At 33.5% G+C, this 17558-nt stretch overlaps 1 protein-coding gene across 2 annotated transcripts in view; it reads right to left on the bottom strand.

Annotated features, from left to right (window-relative positions):
* The window catches only part of TNKS (tankyrase), a 93795-nt gene that overhangs the window by 15308 nt on the left and 60929 nt on the right, over positions 1–17558 (bottom strand). For both annotated transcript variants that reach the window (XM_026712685.2, XM_087926291.1), the window contains 11 exons: positions 16697–16818; positions 15456–15547; positions 15287–15365; positions 12265–12436; positions 8971–9050; positions 7557–7702; positions 6441–6606; positions 2725–2944; positions 2452–2561; positions 1369–1557; positions 397–634 (listed from right to left, as the gene is read on the bottom strand). In XM_026712685.2, coding sequence (XP_026568470.2) covers positions 397–634; positions 1369–1557; positions 2452–2561; positions 2725–2944; positions 6441–6606; positions 7557–7702; positions 8971–9050; positions 12265–12436; positions 15287–15365; positions 15456–15547; positions 16697–16818 — 1614 coding nt within the window. The remainder of the gene's footprint in view (positions 1–396; positions 635–1368; positions 1558–2451; positions 2562–2724; positions 2945–6440; positions 6607–7556; positions 7703–8970; positions 9051–12264; positions 12437–15286; positions 15366–15455; positions 15548–16696; positions 16819–17558) is intronic.

A 17558-nucleotide genomic window follows, 5' to 3' on the forward strand; every position in this document is an offset into this window, starting at 1 on the left:
TGCCCTATTTCTATGCCCTATTTCTATCAAAACTAAATATCTATGTTCACCAATTTAAAGTCCCAAATTTAAAAAGACAACCAAAGTCCAGAAAAATAGTTACTCCAAAGGGAAAATCTTTTTTATCTATTTCTTCAAGCGATAAGGTTCCCCCACCCCCAACAAAGCTTTAAAAATCATGATCTAAATAAGGACCTTAGACCTACTTCCTCAAAAATTAGTATTAAAGATGATTTCCCATTATGCATATTCTTCAAATGTTAGGTTGTTTTACAAAGCCTTAGAAGTCATGAGCTAAACAGATTTATTTCCTCAAAAATTAGTATTAAAGATGATTTCCCATTATGCATATTTAAAACTGTGACTTTGGCAATTTCCAATAATCAGGAAGAGTACCTTCTCCTTCTTTCCTCTCTGTTCCTGTTGCTCCATCTCCAGCATTAGATGCACCTGCCACAGCAATTTCAGCCAGAGGTCCTGCCAGGTTATCTATACTGCTGGCAGCAGACAAACAAGATGGAGTGGATGTTGGCGAAATGATAGAGGCACTAACAACAGTGGCCTGAGGTTTAAAGCACGTTGGCAAGGCTTCAGGAGGCATTGCATCAATAAGCAGGGCTCTGATATCATCAGCCTGGAAATAAAATGGTGTTTTAAAAAATAAAACCAAAACCAATCATTTTTAAAGAAATAGTTTAAGCAAAATAACTATCTCTATATTCAAAAGCAAACATTCAAAGAATATATGAATATTTGCAAATATTCAAGTCATCGATCTTTGGAACCATTCCTGTTTTTGGAAGTAGTAAAATAGAATCAGAAAGACATTTACTTTCCACAACACTTTGAAATATTACAAAATAGTTTATCCTCAGACAGTTCTCTTTTATGTATTCTGTACATAAAATTTTTAGGTGTTCACATATGTGAAGAATTTAAAAAAACACTTTGTTTTTGAAGTTACAGATAAAGTTCAAGCAATTAAAAAATGAAAGGAATAAAGCAATTTGTTAAATAGTAATTGCAACCACATTACACACTGTAAGTTGTCTAAATGAAGCAATGAATTAAAAAATCAGGGATTCAATCTGTACAAATCAAAAATATTTTCTTATCCTGCCTTACCAAACATCCAATATATATTGAACCAATGTGATATAATAAATTGTGTGGTTTCTGTATTCTCACTGGATTATAATAGAGCAACAACTTTAGCTCCTCACAATTTTTAAAGAAACAGATTCAGGTCAAATCCATTTCCGTACATTTACTGTCATATTTCACTAAATAAATGTGGTCAATGAAGGAAATAAATGATTACCACTGTAGTCAGCTGATCTAAATACTGAAATAAACATCATTACTTACTGTGGCAAGATCCAAAGGGGTTTGGCCTTCTTGATTCTTCATTGTTGGATCTGCTCCATGAGCTAGAAGTAGTGCACAGAGTTGCGTCCTTCCTTTTTGTGCTGCTTCATGCAATGGCGTAAATGCCCATTTATCTGTAGCATTTACACAGGTATTATACTTAATCAATAGAGCTGCTATATCCACATGCTGGGGAAAAATGAAAAAAATAATAGGAAGAATTCCCAATTTAAAAAAGAAAAGCAAACATTGTTAAATGATTTGTTATACATTCAAAGCTGTGACAGAGCTGGATGTATGCAGCAGTGTAAACATAATCAATAATATAATTAGATAGTTCTATTCAAAGAGATCTATGAGCAACAAGCACACTAATTAACCAGTATGCAAAATATACAACTTTCAACCATCTAAACTTTCTTAATATGGGAGGTGCATGTGCCATTTTTATTTTTCTATGCAAGAACTGAAAAAAGCTAACACAACTAATTACAACTAAGGCAGAAAATAGAAAATGGGACTTTTGATCCATACATCATTTAATCTAATCTTAAGTTTTCACCTTCATAATAGAGAAATATTTACCAAGAGATAACATGATATTCACATTACTATTTCAAACAATTACGTGTTTGTTTGTTTTTTTACCAAGTAGCAAGACAGATCTTATACTGGGGTCCTTGGTGCTCTCTGAACTTGGCTGTTTTCTTGCAGAAGTTTCATTATCCAATTAAGTAAAATCATCACTGCTAGAAAGGAATGGGCTTTGCTTTCTGTTTATATACAACTTGTCTGTCCTATAACCTAGTTGGGTAATGAAATGTCTGCAAGAAAACAATCAAGATCAGAGAGTGCCAATGACTTCAATTAAATCCCGAGTTACAAATAGTCTCATCAATTGATACAAATCTTACAATTCCCCTTGTACATATTTCAGCGACATTTTGTAGAAGACTGAAATAAAACCAATTTTATGCTGTTATTCCCTTTTGGTTGCTCTGGTTTCTTCTACTTGTTTTATACTTTTTAATGTAATGCAAGCTGGACGTCTTGACTACACTGGGATTATTAATTAATGCTTACCCCATAGGATGCCGCATTATGTAGTGGAATTAATCCTCCCTTGTCTTGAGCGTTTACATCAGCACCATGTTCTAGAAGATACTCAGCAACTTCCAAATTATTATAACCAGCTATGTGTAAAAAGAAATACCGCATGAATGAAAATTCAGCAATGAAGGAATCGTAGACCAAATACCGTAATAAATTGTTCAAAAGACATGTGCTTGTCAAAGTTTCTTAAATCTGTTCCATGGAGGATTTCCTATGAATAAATCAACACAATTGCTCACTTACCAGCAAGATGTAATGGGGTGGAGTTTCGGCCCTGGGTATCCCGGCAATTGATGTTTTCTGGAGAGCATAATTTCTGAACTCGTGCCAAGCAGCCCTTTTTAGCAGCATCCAGCAGGGCAGCATCCCCTCGCAGCAGGTCCTGGATATCAGTATCTCCCTCTTTCACCAAGTCCAGAGGGGTGTTGCCATCTCTGTTCTTTTTGGTTGGATCTGCTCCATGCTGCAAACAACATTTCTACTGTTTTACAGCTGAAAAGTTTATCCTCCATGTCACCAAATATAGTACCAAATATATTTGCCATTTATGTTTTAATGTTATGTAGGCCTATCAAGGTGCTTTCAAAACGGTATAAGCGAACAAGACACTTATTTAAGAACATATTTTCCAAATTTAAAAGAAGGTATAAACAAATACCATGCTATAACTAATATCTAACTTTAAGCAGTTTTCATTTTTTCATTTCACGCTCTTCTGATTCATTCTCCAAAGGGCAATAATATGCTGAGAACCATATCTTTTTTTGAAAATGTGCCCCACAATGCATTATCTCTGCAGGCAGTCCTCAACTTATAATCATTTAGTGACTGTTCAAAATTACAATGACACTGACAAAAGTGACTTGCAACCATTCCTCATGCTTACAACAGTCACAACATCCCCACAGTCATGAACAAAATTCGGGTGCTTGGCAACAGGCATGTATTTACAATGGTTGCAGTGTTGTAGGGTCACGTGATCGCAATTTGCCACCTTCCCAACCAGTTTCTGAGTGACAGCCAACGAGGGAAACCAGATTCGCTTAATGATTGCCTGGTTCATGTAACAACTTAATTATTTCATTATTATTTAAGCAAACCATGGTTAAGCTTAACCATGACAAAAAGATAATAAAACTGTGCATGACTCTAACAACTGCCTTGCTTAGCAGCAGAAATTCTGGTCTCAATTGTCGTAAGTGGAGGACTACCTATAATTTCTACAGGGCAGAAGAGCTTTAGTTCAATTAATGCAGAGTTACATGACGACTCTAGAATTCATGCATGCTCAAATTACTCCAAACTACTCAGTGCTTCTTTGAAGAGCTAGGCGTGTGTGTGTGTGTGTGTGTGTGTGTGTGTGTGTGTGTGTGTGTGTGTGTGTTGTAGAGGGGTGTTTCAGGATAAGGAAAACAAAGTCATGGTTTTTTTTTACTTCAATCCCAGTCAAAGGCTTTGATCGCCTTTGGTGGCCACAGGAACTATTTAGTCCACTACTCTAAAGCAGGCAGCATAACTGAGCTATAAGCCCAAAGAAGACAAAGTTTGGAGTCTCCAGCCATCAACTGTCCAACCTCAGTATCACCACAGGGACAATTCTTTTTAAAGCCTTTCTTAGGACCCTTGCATTTTAAGGATGTCTGTTAGGTGGCAGTTTGATTATTGACTTAACTGGTATTCCTCCTCTGAGAAATGCTTTTGAGTAAGAATGTCCAAGGATTTCCAAATAAATGTTTCATGAATATATCTGGTTTCTTTAGAGCCAGGGGATTTAAAGTATAAAATGAAGTTATGTATGTGTGTTTCCAAATATTTATTTTTGGTTGATACTCTAATATCATACTCTAATATCACAGAACTATTTCCTGATGCCATGACATCAAGTTCTGGTAACTCATATTATGGCAACCAGTTATAACATTTAACTTTTTTGCATGGTTCTATATAATCAGTTGAAAAATATCTGTTTTTCAGGATTTAAAGAAAATATTTAAAAGTTCAAAGTGTAAATGAAATAATATACACAAAATATATTTTGACTATATTTGAATAAATGTATGAAAAAATAACAGATCACATTTAATTATCAGGCCCAGAAGTCATCAAATTTAACATCCTATATTAAGAATAATTCTTGTAACAGCTTTTTCTAAAAATCTTTTTGGCAAATCAAGAAATCCTTCTTAGCCTTTAGAACAACCATACATGCTCTTGACTTTTGATCTCTAGTCTAAAGTATCATGTGGCAGAAATCTCTTATAAAACAATCTTTTGAAACATTTTTTTGGGGGGTAAATTTTATTTGAGTTTTCACAAAGAAAAAACCAAACAAATAAAACATCTTTTTTGAAAGTAGCATAATCCCGGGTTACATTTCTTCGTACAGACACAAATTCAACTTCATGCTCATTTTTATATTCTATTCCATATCTTATTACTGTTTTACATTTTCTGCATAGCTTCTCCCCTCTTTTAATTTTCTCAATTTTATTTTAATTATCTCATCTCAATTCAAATCATTGTATTTATATTTTTGTCTGTCCTGTTTCATTTATCTATTATCTTTTCTCATTAAACAAAATTTCTCCTGTAGTTACTGATTGGAATATGACATCTTTATATATTTTAAGTTTATCCATTTAACTCTTATTTAGGCTTCAATATATACCGTAAAGTTATAACACTCAATATAATACATAACTTCCATTCGGATTCTGCTTGCTACATTCTTAAAATACACAATATATTCTTAAAAAAAGAAAAAATTATAAATGTATGTAATTAAAACAACACATTCCATTCCAATTCAATTCTATTATTAATATTAATATTCATTAAAATCTTAACTTCTTTAACATTACTTTTCAATTAAATATCATACTTCTATGGGAACAATTATAAGCTTTCCATAATTAATTCCTCCCCCTCTTCACTTATATTTTATAAAACATTAACTAATTAAAATGTTCCCGTTCCTTCCTAATTCAATTTTCTCATTTATTTTATTTCACTTATTTTATTAACAAACATTTCACTAAATTATACTATTTGATCCCTCATTTTAATCATACATTGTTTCCAAAGTAGTATGATATTTAATTGAAAAGTAACGTGAAAAATGTTAAGACTTTAATGAATATTAATATTAATGATAGAATTGAATTGGAATGGAATGTTGTTTTAATTATTTACATTTATAATTTTTTTTTTGTTCAAGAATACTGTGTGTAGTTTAAGAATGTACCAAGCAGAATCCGAATGGAAGTTATGTATTATATTGAGTGTTATAACTTTAGGGGAAAGATATAAAGGCGTCATACTCCAATCAGTAACTACAGGAGAAATTTTGTTTAATGAGAAAAGATAATAGACAATTGAAACAGGACAGACAAAAAATATAAATATAATGATTTGAATTGAGATGAAATAAATAAAATAAAATTGAGGAAATTAAAAGAGGAGAGAAGCCATGTAGAAAATGTAAAATAGTAATAAGATATGGAATAGAATATAAAAATGAGCATGAACTTGAATTTGCGTCTGTACAAAGAAATGTAACCCAGGATTATGCTGCTTTCAAAAAAGATGTTTTAATTGTATTTCTTTTCTTTTTGTGAAAACTCAAATAAAATTTACAAAAAAAAATTACAGACAGCATTGCGTCCTAATTGTTACTAATAGTTTTGCAGCAGATTACAAACCAGCATTATGCAGATGATTGACTGTACTGCTCAGCGCACATGCAAACAATTCCTTTGCAGAGATATTTCAATTTGTAGTTATAAAGCAATCTAAATTTAGAGTACAATGCCTCCCTTAAAAAACAATATAACTGTTTATTATTATCCTAAGTAGAGTTCTATTCTGAAGAAAATTACACAGTGTTGCTGCCTATGTTATTACGCGTCACGGTCTGAAGTAAACAAAGACTGTTTGCAAAAAATAAATAAAGCACATACTTTGAGAAGGAGCTTGCAGATTTCATATTTTCCCTTTGCTGCTGCTTCATGTAGCGGTGTAAACTTCCATAAATCAGCAACGTTGACAGAAGCTCCATGTCGTACTAATAACTCTGCAACTTCATAGTGTCCATATGAACAAGCATTATGTAGAGGCACTAATCCACTGATAAGTTAAACAAAATTAAGAGTATTTATCAAGATCTAAAAGCAAAAAAATAGTTATCCTTCAAAATAACTGCCATCTTACTTTTCTATTTTAGTCAGGTTATTTTAATTGAGGTTATCAACTGTCTACATCCAGGAACTCACTTTACAGGACAGTAGAATCAACAACTGTGAGAAATGTGGCAATAATCTAATGATACCACTGCAAGGATAAAGCTGCAATGACCAAGATGGAGAGACAGCAATCTCAGTTTCTGCACACATTAATACTGAACAAGATTAAACAGATGTGAATTTAAGCTACTGTTTTTCTTTTTCTAGGAAGCAAGCACCGGAAGGCCAGTATATCTGCCAATTGTCCCCTTAATGGGAACAGCATGAATTTGTGCCAGGAAGACATAAAATGTAGGTTTTATAAAATGTTTAAAAAGTATCTAGAGATAGTCCAGGATGAAAGGGAAATTGCACCACAGCACAGATGGTAAATTTTATTATTTATTTTTTATCCCACCTTTACAAATTTTATAAATAATTCAAAGTGATGAAGACATCTAATACTTCTTCTTCATCCTATTTTCCCCATAACAACAATCCTATGAAGTAAGCTGGGCTGAGAGAGTGTGACTGGTCCAAAATCACCACCCCAACTTTGGGACTAGAATTCACAATCTCCTGGTTTCTAGCCTGTTGCCTTAACTAGGCTAGAAACGGCTCTCATAGATACTGGCTCTGTCAGATTAGATATCTTGATCATCTGCTTGAATTTGACCAAGGTTTTAATGAGCAGACATTGCTGGAACTAGTATACCAAATTGTAATTGATTTGTCTCTGTAGGGAAGAAAATAATGTATTTAATAAGGTGAGGTGGACTAAGGAAGTTTTCCAAAGATGAGAAAAGAGTTCATTGTACCCATACATAAAACAGTAAATTGCATGGTCTCAATTACCCCTTATCCTTTGCATGTACATCTGCTCCATGATGAAGCAAGTATTCAACTACTGAAACTCGATTATAACCTGCAGCAAAGTGCAATGGGGTTGAATGACGTCCCTCCAAGTCTCTACAATTCACATTCTGAGGACTGCAAAGTTGCTGTGTAAAAATGAGAAAGGAAAACATGCACAGTAGAATTCACCACAGACATTTTAAATGGTCTTCCACACCTCAAGACATTATAGCAAGAATAATAAAGATCTCCAGACAATATAAAAAACAACTAAGTCTCTGGCTGCAGGTTATCTTACAATAAAATAACTAAGATTCCATATAGGTTATTTTCCAAAAATAAAAATCCAATAATGAGAAGCTAATATAGCACTTTCGAATTTGACACAAATACAAAGAAGTAGAAATCCAATATGTCATCTTTTATTTTTACTAAGAAAAATTAATTATTTGAGTTTTATAGAAAACTATTTAAAATCTGTAGTTCCACTGATGACCTAACAGGAGGGTTAAAAGCAATGCATGGACATAAAAAACATGGCAAACTAAATCTATTTAAACGAATAATATAAAATATATCTAAACAAATAATATCACAAATCGAATACAAAACACACTATAATAAAACTGATTTGGGGCATATTTCATCTTCTGGCATATTTTAAATTTGCTGTACAGAATCGGGCAACATTGTATATTGAAGCCAAATTGGTATCTGAGAGCAGTAGGGAGGTGTAGAATTGTCCCGAATGGTGAAATACGGCTAATATGGTCAGAAAAGTGTCCAAATATGGAAGCAGAATACCTCATAAATATATGGGGTACTATTACAGAAAATGATTTCTATACAGCTATGGATCTGATTTAAAAGAATAATGTGTAATATAATTCTATATTTTATTACATTGAAAAGAAAATTTAATTTACTAAAAATAAATGTTTCATGGTTCTATTTCAGCTTCAATTAAATAGCATTTATTCAAGAGTAGGATATTTTTCAGTTAGGAAAGTTTCAAACCCAGTATTACTTTTCACAATATTAACTACTACATATATATTTAATGTCAAAGACTGCTTTAGCACAAAATATTATTCTCTCTTCTAAGCTTGATTTTCCTGTTTTCATTCATTATAGTTTATCATTTTATTCCAAGGTGTTGCATTTAATTATTTCTGCTTTAAAAAACCTAACTTAAACTAATAGTTAAGCACAATTAAGGCAGAAATGCAATACTAATTAGCGTTAATGAAAAGAACAAATTTAAAAAATTCTAACAACCTAGAAATTGTAGGACAGAAGCATGTAAGTCCAATGGCCACTGCAGACTATCATTGTAAAAAAAAAAAATTCCTCGCTGTATTTAAAATAGCCATATTTATCTTAAATTTTTTATAATCCTTAAATTCCAACATACCTTTACAGTTTCTAAATCTCCAGCTTTAGATGCTTCCAACAGTCTATAATCTACATCAGAAGTATGTACTGGAGTATTTTCTATTTAAAGATGAAAAAAATCAGTAAACATTGTGGCTTTATAGGACATTTTCATGTTAGAAACTATTATTAATGCTCAGAATAACAGCATATTCTTTCTAGCATTGTGATTATGACTGAGCTACAAATATAAACCTTCACTGTTCAAATCTCATCCCATGCATAATAAATTCATGGTCTTTGCATCAGACCCAATATTGTAGACCAAAGTATCATTTAAAGGACTTAATAGTGCGAACATACTAATACTTAAAACACTTAACTCTATACGCATATATATGCACCAACCATACCACTCCTTTTCAGATGGATAACAGCAACTTAAGAAATGAAGGACATGACATTTGAAAAAAAAGAAGGAAATGTAATTAAATCTAGTTTACAACAGCAGCATTGTACTAAACCTGTAGGAAAATATGTAAATTGGAGATTTACACATTGCACTTCTCAATTTTTATTCATTAGCACCTCTTGCACTCTACCAAATACTTCCCAAACATAAACTAATCTCCTGTAGTTTTTGCATTCACACTTTTTCCTCTGTATAGTGAAACAAGAATCACATTCTTCTAATTGTCAGACACAGACACATTCTTCACATATGCATACTAATATACCAGGGTCTCTTTGTAAGACAAGCTCATTCATATTTTAATATTTATCCAGTTATAGTTAATATCTATAATTACAACTTACCAATTTTCAACATTCTTACAGCAATTATGACTTTGTAATATATATTTTTCCAAAAATTTATCACTTGTTCAGTTTTATTCTTTGAAATAGCACAATTATACTTTCAAAACTCTAAAATATTCCTCCTGCTATTTTATTTATCTAATTTACAGTCACCCATTTCACCTAAGGTGACTCTAGTCTATGTACAGTATAATAAATGGGTAAAACAACGCATAAAAAAATATACAAATTATTTTAAAAAGTAAATTTTATTAAAAGCATATTCATAAATCCTAGGCAAAGAGAGGATAAGAATAACCAGCTTAGCATCTAAGCATGTCTGTAGTTCCTCAGGACCCACAGGTTAACAAAACCAGGTGTTGACGGCCTTCTAGTATGGCAAAAGGGATGGAACTAATCTAATTTCAGGAGGAAGAATGTTCCATAAGGCAGGTGTCACATCGCAGAAACCACATCTCCTGGGACACAACAAATGCAGGTTCACAGTTGGTGGTGTCTACAGCATGCCTCTCTGTCAGATCTAATGAGGCAGGCTGATATAACCAGGGAGAGGCAGTCCGTCAGATAGCCCAATCCCATGTCATGAAGTGTTTTAAAGGTTAAACTGAGCACCTTGAATCTGACCCGGAAGAAAACTGTTGTTTTATTTAGAGAATTTATATGGCTGCCCATTCACTTTCAGTGACTCCAGGCAGCTTCCAAAAAATAAAAACCCAATATAGAAAGAGTAAACACAATAACCCCACCCTGACCTGCTTGGTGACAAGAAGTAATTAAATTCATTCACTTCTTTCATCCCAATTAAGCTGAATCACTTTTACTTTGAATTCTTTTTACTGATTCCAACAGAAGGGAACATATGTAGCTCAGGGTTGAACTGTGGTGCTAAGAAAGGTTCATTATCTGACTAGGTAAAATCTTCAGTGCTAGTGAGTGGGAGTTTTGCTTTCTGTAGTTTGGCCTGCCAGTATTGGTGCAGATGTGGTTTTCTCCTTCGTAGTTCCTTAATTAGGGTATTGTTTATTGCTTGATTGTCTGGTGTTAATCCTTGTTGGATGTTGGAAAAGATGTGTTCTGGTCTTTTTTGTTTCCTTCTTAGCTTTTTATTGTCCCTTTTGAACAGTCTGTAAATGTGGTTTACCGATATATGCCTTTTGATGGCAGATTTGTCTGAATGTCAAACATGCAGGAATTCTCTAGCATTTTAGATTTAATTTGGTTTAGTTATGCTTATGATTTCTCAGTTGAAACTATGGTTGAATTTAACCATGTGTGTGAGATTTTTTCATTGTGTCTTCTGACTGCTAGTTGGTGTTCATGGATGTGTTCTGCTAGTCTTCAACCCAGATATCCTACATAGTGTATTGTAGACGTCCTTTTTTCCGTTTTTGGGCTACCAGGTCTTTAGGGTTACTTCAGATGTTTTGGAGAGCAATGGTTGGTTGGTTTCTGTGCTACGGTGATGCCATGTGTTGGGAATAGTCTGTTGGTTGTTTCTGAAATGTCTTTGATATCTAACAATTTTATCTTTTTCATAGCTTGTGTCAGTTGTGCTGAAGTGGGCTGAATGGTGAAGCACTTTTTGATAAAGTTGTTTGAATACACATTTTATTGAAAGATGTAATATAGGTGGTCTGTTTCCTTTTTCTTAGGACTTCCATTTTCTTAAGGTAAATAAAACAGTGCAATAATAACCACAACAGGACCATCCAAATGTAATCAACAAGGCCTCTAATTCCAAATAAAAACATGATTAAATGCATCACTACATGCTTAACATGCCGTCTAGAACAGAGCCCCCTCACAACTTTGCAGCTTGGTGGCTCGGCTGGGAGAGGGGGAAGGGGGAAACCAGGCTGCACGAGCGATGGCTCGCCACTCACACGGCCTGGTTGCAAACAGCTCACAGCTGGTAGTGGGCTGCGGCCCAGGAATTGGGGGCCCCTGGTCGAGAAAAAAAAATTCTCAGCTCTGTTTCTGTAATAATCTTAAGAGCAAAACAGTTCGTTTGATTGTCTGTTTTTTTTTTTATCCCTCTATCATATAATCAGAACCAGGCATTTAAAAAGGACAATAGCTGGAAATAGCAAGCTGTAGGAAACAGACACACACATTTTCTATCCAGATGTTTATTGTTATTTTGTTATTAAATAATAAAAGATGAGAGACATGAGCAGGTTTACGAAAAAGAGAAATTAAGTCCCACTAGGTTTATGTAGCAGAAAATAGTGAGCAGTAGGAAACGATCCCGCCCATTTTTTGTACAGATTTTTCATGTTATTTTGTGGCTTAATAAAAGCTGAGGGACATAAGCAGATTTATGAAAAGAGAAATTAAGGCCCATCAACTGACTCATATTTTTAAAGTTATTTTTTCACACTTTTAAATTGCTAATAATTTTGCAGAACTGCAGAGCAAGATAATCAAAATGAATTTCAAAAATCTAAAATTAAAACCAGACTTTCTTCTGAAAACCAAAATTATCCTTCAGTTGTCAAGCAACGAAAATACCTACCATTCAGTATCTGCTGCACTGCTTCATTGCCCATTTGTGCTGCTGTGAAACCTTGTAGGGAGATGATAGAGGGATCGGAGCCATAATTCAACAGGAGGCGACATGTCTGCAAGTGACCTGCCAAAGCAGCCCTGTGCAAAGGAGTCTGTCCAAGTGTGTCCAGTGCATTCATCTAAGGGGAAACATGAATAATATGTACAGCAGTGGAATAACAGTTTCCAGATTATTTGTTTTCTAGAGATGAGGATATAAAGATCAATTCTCAAGTATTTTCTCCTCAGATATATGACAAGAAGTTGTACTGGAAACTTCCTTTGGATACTGAAGAGAAGATAATAGAAAATGACTGATAGTTATCTAAGGAGCAAGGTATAAAGAACAATGCACAATTCTCCGTATATATTGCAACATCCCATCAGAAATTTAATGCGACCTTATTAAAGCTAACCAAGTAACAATGGCAAAACACTAGATATCTTACATCACAATTTCAAGTTCCTATTAGTGTAAAAAGAATGAAATCTGACTTCCTAATATGTAAAAGCACTGTTCCATGTTTTGGGGTTCCTGGGAGTGATATTGGCATTAGGTTATCTCAACCTCTGCTAAGATGAAAAATGTGCATATCCTCACTAGGGCTCAAGGTGTAATTTCTCCTTTCCACTCCAATATTTATACATCAATAAGTTTCATCTTACCTCATTTGTGCAAAATTAACTTTGTTTTACTGCTTCCCATAGCCAATAATAAGCAAGCATGCAGGTAACATAGTGTCTGGATGCAAAAAAAGTGCCTGTATGTGGACTACTTCCTTTACAGGTAGTCCTTGATTTAATGCCATAATAGAGCTCAGAATTATGGTCATAGGTTGAGGCATCATGTGACTGCACCAGACTGTCATTTTGGCATTAAGCAAAGTTCTAATTTGCCCAGCTTTTTAAAATATATGATATTCTTCCAATCTTAAAAATATTGTTGTATTTTCATTACTACATTATATGACTATTTGAATTGGTTTTACTATATCTGTACTTGGCACACAGTGAACCAATTTTGTGATTTTTTTATATTAATGAGACTATAAACTAAAAATTCACTATCATCAGTTAAATATTCTGTGGCTAGACATAGTACTCAATCAGCAAGAAGCTCACTTGGGAAATGCATTATAATTAACAACCTGAATGCACAATTACAGAACCATTTTTCCATTTAAATAAGTGCAAAGAATCTTTCCTAAAATGCTTCCCTGCAGGAAAATAGAAAAACGGAACAGCTGCTTAGAAATCCAGTACACTTGCAAATGTCTATATCAAAGTATTTTATGGTCCTATAGAACCGGCTTAAAACAATGTTCTACAACAGAAAGCTGGAGAATAGCACTTGTATAATATATGCCTAAATTATAGTGCACCTGTCTTACACACAGTTAAAGCATTGTTGAAGTTAAACACTAACAAGCTGTAATATTGGATAGACAGATACATTTATTTTATATGCGAACTGCAAACATCCTGGGCACTGCTGAATTGTGCATTTTCTTCCTTGATTTATAATCCAAGGTAACAGTTTTACTTTCATAATCTCATGCATAGTAAACTGTCTAAGAATTGTAATCTTAGCTAAGCACATTACTTTGAATAGTAGAGCTAGGGGTTATCACAAGACCTGTGAGTTCTCTAATATCTTGTTGGCTAGATATCATCACTAGATCCTGATGCATCTCACTCAAACTTTATATATAATCTCAAATAGTAATCTGAACATACTGGAAGTGTAGCTTGTGAGTAAGTCAGCTTTCCAGAAAAGATTGAAAAAATTTAGGAGCACATAAAATAGGGGATGTTGTGAAATGTTTTTTCCTATGCTTACATTAATGCAATTATAGCATCCATATATCTAATGACAACTTAAACCCTCAAATTAAATTATTCAATTAGAAAGCATTATTAGCAAGCCTATACCTGGTTAACAATTGATAAATGGAATGATATATAATTCCTCTGAATGATACATCTATAAATATGATAAACTGATGCATTTCTCTAAAAATCCACTCATTAACTGAATAAAAATATTATTTTCTAATATGTTGTCCCAAGTACCTAACAGAATAAATAACCATTTATTGACTAATAGGGCTGGACAAGACTTAAGATTTAAAGGTACTTCACTCTACATAGGCATATAAATGCAGTAGCTTCTGCATATTTTCCAAGTTATGAAGAATGGCAGGAGTTGCAGACATATACCAGATATTAGGAATATATTTGACTTTGAAATATTGACTACTGATTAATTTATTGAATTTCACTTAAAACGTATTAAAAGGAAATGGATAATAACCTTCACAGTGAGAATTACAGCCACATATTTCTTTTTTTTAAAAAGTCATGATCCCAACTATTTAATTAGCATTTACTTAGCATACTGCTTGATTAAAACAGAAAGGCAGAACAATGTCAGCAATGGAAGCAGATTAGCATCTATGATGAAGATGTACTATTACTCTTTCTATATTATTGTAATCAAACACTGCTATGGCAACATCAGGAAAATAATCATAGGATTTTGTTTATTAAATCTAATGTATTATGAATGAATTTAGCAGAAAAATAAAAGAAAATGTTTTATCTGAATTCTTTTAAGTCAAAACAGACTTCTATTATCATAACTCTGTATCAAGTGGAGATGAATAAAATTAAAGACCCCACCCAAAAAAACCCCCCCACGTCTCTAGAAGTTTATAGAAGATTTCAGAAACAAATATGACAAATAAATCTGATCATATAAATCTGATACAATATAATATTTCCAAAGTTCATCTATTCAAATTCTGTTAGGAACAAGACGAATCAGCTATCCATGTTACTGGATCCAATCTGGGTCAGTCTCCGGGACCAGAGGTATCCATGTTACTATTAGAATAAGCAGGACTTATAGCTGTTTATTACACGAGAGATCACACACAAGACTACTCTTCCCATCCACTGCATTACTTAAAATACAGAACAATATTTACCTTTGCACCATGCTTATGTAGAACTTCCATAACGTCATTGTGTGCTCGTTCAGCAGCCACATGCAAAGGAGTCATGAAACTAGATTGGAAAAGAGACAAGATTAAGAGCTCTCAAAGCTTGCCTGATCCATCTAAATGCAAATATTATAATTTCAAAGAATAAACATACTCCTTATTTTTTTCATTGACATTGGCTCCTTTCCGAAGCAGTAATTCAGTGACTTGTTTCCGTTTAGGGTGAAGAGAGGACACAGCACAGTGCTACAAAAGAGACAGCATTGTATAATGAGAAGATTGTAATACAAGGTAGTATATAATATAATAAAATGTAAGCCATTGGGAGTTGCTGTATTAGTGAGATGGCTAGCATGGAAATTTAATAAATAAATAAATACATTAACAAAATAAAATTATGTTCATGTAATTTAAGAGGATGGCACTAGTAAAGCATAATTTACGTGATCTCCCCTATTCTAAGCTGTCTATTTTCTTTCTTCAAACATTAGTACCACATGAGCCATGTGAACAAATCTTTTTCAGTCACTTCATTAAATATCCTTGGTTGATTTCAGCCTGGCTTGCATGTTTCAAGTAGCAGATCTTTCTATTGATATCTATACCAGCAGCAAAATCCAAAAATTGAAATAAGCACAAGAGAACAAACACCAAAACCGCATATACACTTAGTCAGCAAGTTTCTAGCAGTCCTCAGAAGCATTATGAACAAATTAGAATAGGACTAATATTTACTACCTTGACTGGTTTTATTTATATTTTTTTCTGGAAAGGAGCTAATCTGAGGGAGCAAGATTTCAATCAGGATTTACCATATTTGCGACTGAGAAAGAATGAGAGGTAAAATATTCATTTCAGCTCCTTCCTTTTTTCATGCACTGAATCAAAGAACTAATAAAATATGTAAAGAGATAAGCTTCTCTACCATTACTTCCACCAATTATAACAACAACATTATGTTTTTATCCCACTTATTCTTCAAATGACTATAGGTTCCTGGCAAGATTTCCTTAACAAAATCTCATAGTAGTAGTTTGTGCAAGGAGGATGAGTGGTCTCAAACTGCCCATTGAATTTCCTTAGCCAAAGGTAGCCTTACACTTGAATTTCCTCAACACTATTCCAATATGTTAATTATAGTGTGATTACATTTTAAAAGATTGCTTTCACAGAAGACATAAAACATTGAACAGACTGTACAATACATTTCAGAGAAAAAAGAAAAAAAAATGGGTTAATGGAACAGATTTTTTTCTGAATATGGCATTAAATCAATAGCAGGTCAAGCATTAACTTCTAATAGGTGAAACTCTTTGTAAACTATTGCTATGATTGTACCAGAAAATCTTAAATGTATACACAGCTAAAGCAAGAAAAGTTACTACATGATCTCACCAGTGCTGTCTCATGAGACTGTGGCTGCTTAAAATTAATGACCTCCAAGGCAAGTGTTTTCTTGACTTTGGCTAAATCAGCTTCCCTTGCTGCTTGTAATAAGGAATGTCCTTTGAATTCATCTGCAGAAGGGGAAAAACATAGTTATGGGTAGTAAATAGAAGGGAAAAAATCTCTAGTGGACTGTCCCACTATATTCTCTCAAGTAATGCTTCTGAAAGACAGAAAAGCATCCATGATTTAAGAGGTAAAGGCAGTTTTTAATCAAAATAGTTTTCAGTGCAAAATAACATTACTGCAGATACAGTTTCTCTGATAAGTCTCTGAAGGAGATTTCAATTCTTTTGACATCACCAAATAAATAAGGTAGTCAAAACAAAGAATTTTAAAACAGAGAGATATTAAAATTGCAAATGTGGCTCAGGTTGTGCAAACACCAAAAAGAAAGAAAAAAATATAACATCTTCACATATAACCTGACTGAGGTTAGACTGAATCTCTAATCTAGAAAAGAATCTTGAGACTGTAGTAAACGACTCAATTAAAATTCAGTGTGCTAAACTATGAAAAAGGCAAATCCCACATTGGGAATTCATTAGGACAAAAATGAAAATAAAAACTATGGTACAAATATGTCTTGATCCAAGATGGCGCCGACAACGGCTGCCTCAGTGAAATGCTCTCTAATATTTACAGACCCCTCACATCCCGGACATAAACTGTTTCAACTCCTTCCCTCAAAACGACGCTATAGAGCACTGCACACACCAGAACAACCAGACACAAGGACAGTTTTTTCCCAAACGCCATCACTCTTCAAAACAAATAATTTCCTCAACACTGTCCAACTATTTACAAAGTC

This window comes from Pseudonaja textilis, chromosome 2 (genome assembly GCF_049901715.1).
Source record: "Pseudonaja textilis isolate UNSWEBS1 chromosome 2, rPseTex1.2, whole genome shotgun sequence".
Taxonomy (NCBI): domain Eukaryota; kingdom Metazoa; phylum Chordata; class Lepidosauria; order Squamata; family Elapidae; genus Pseudonaja; species Pseudonaja textilis.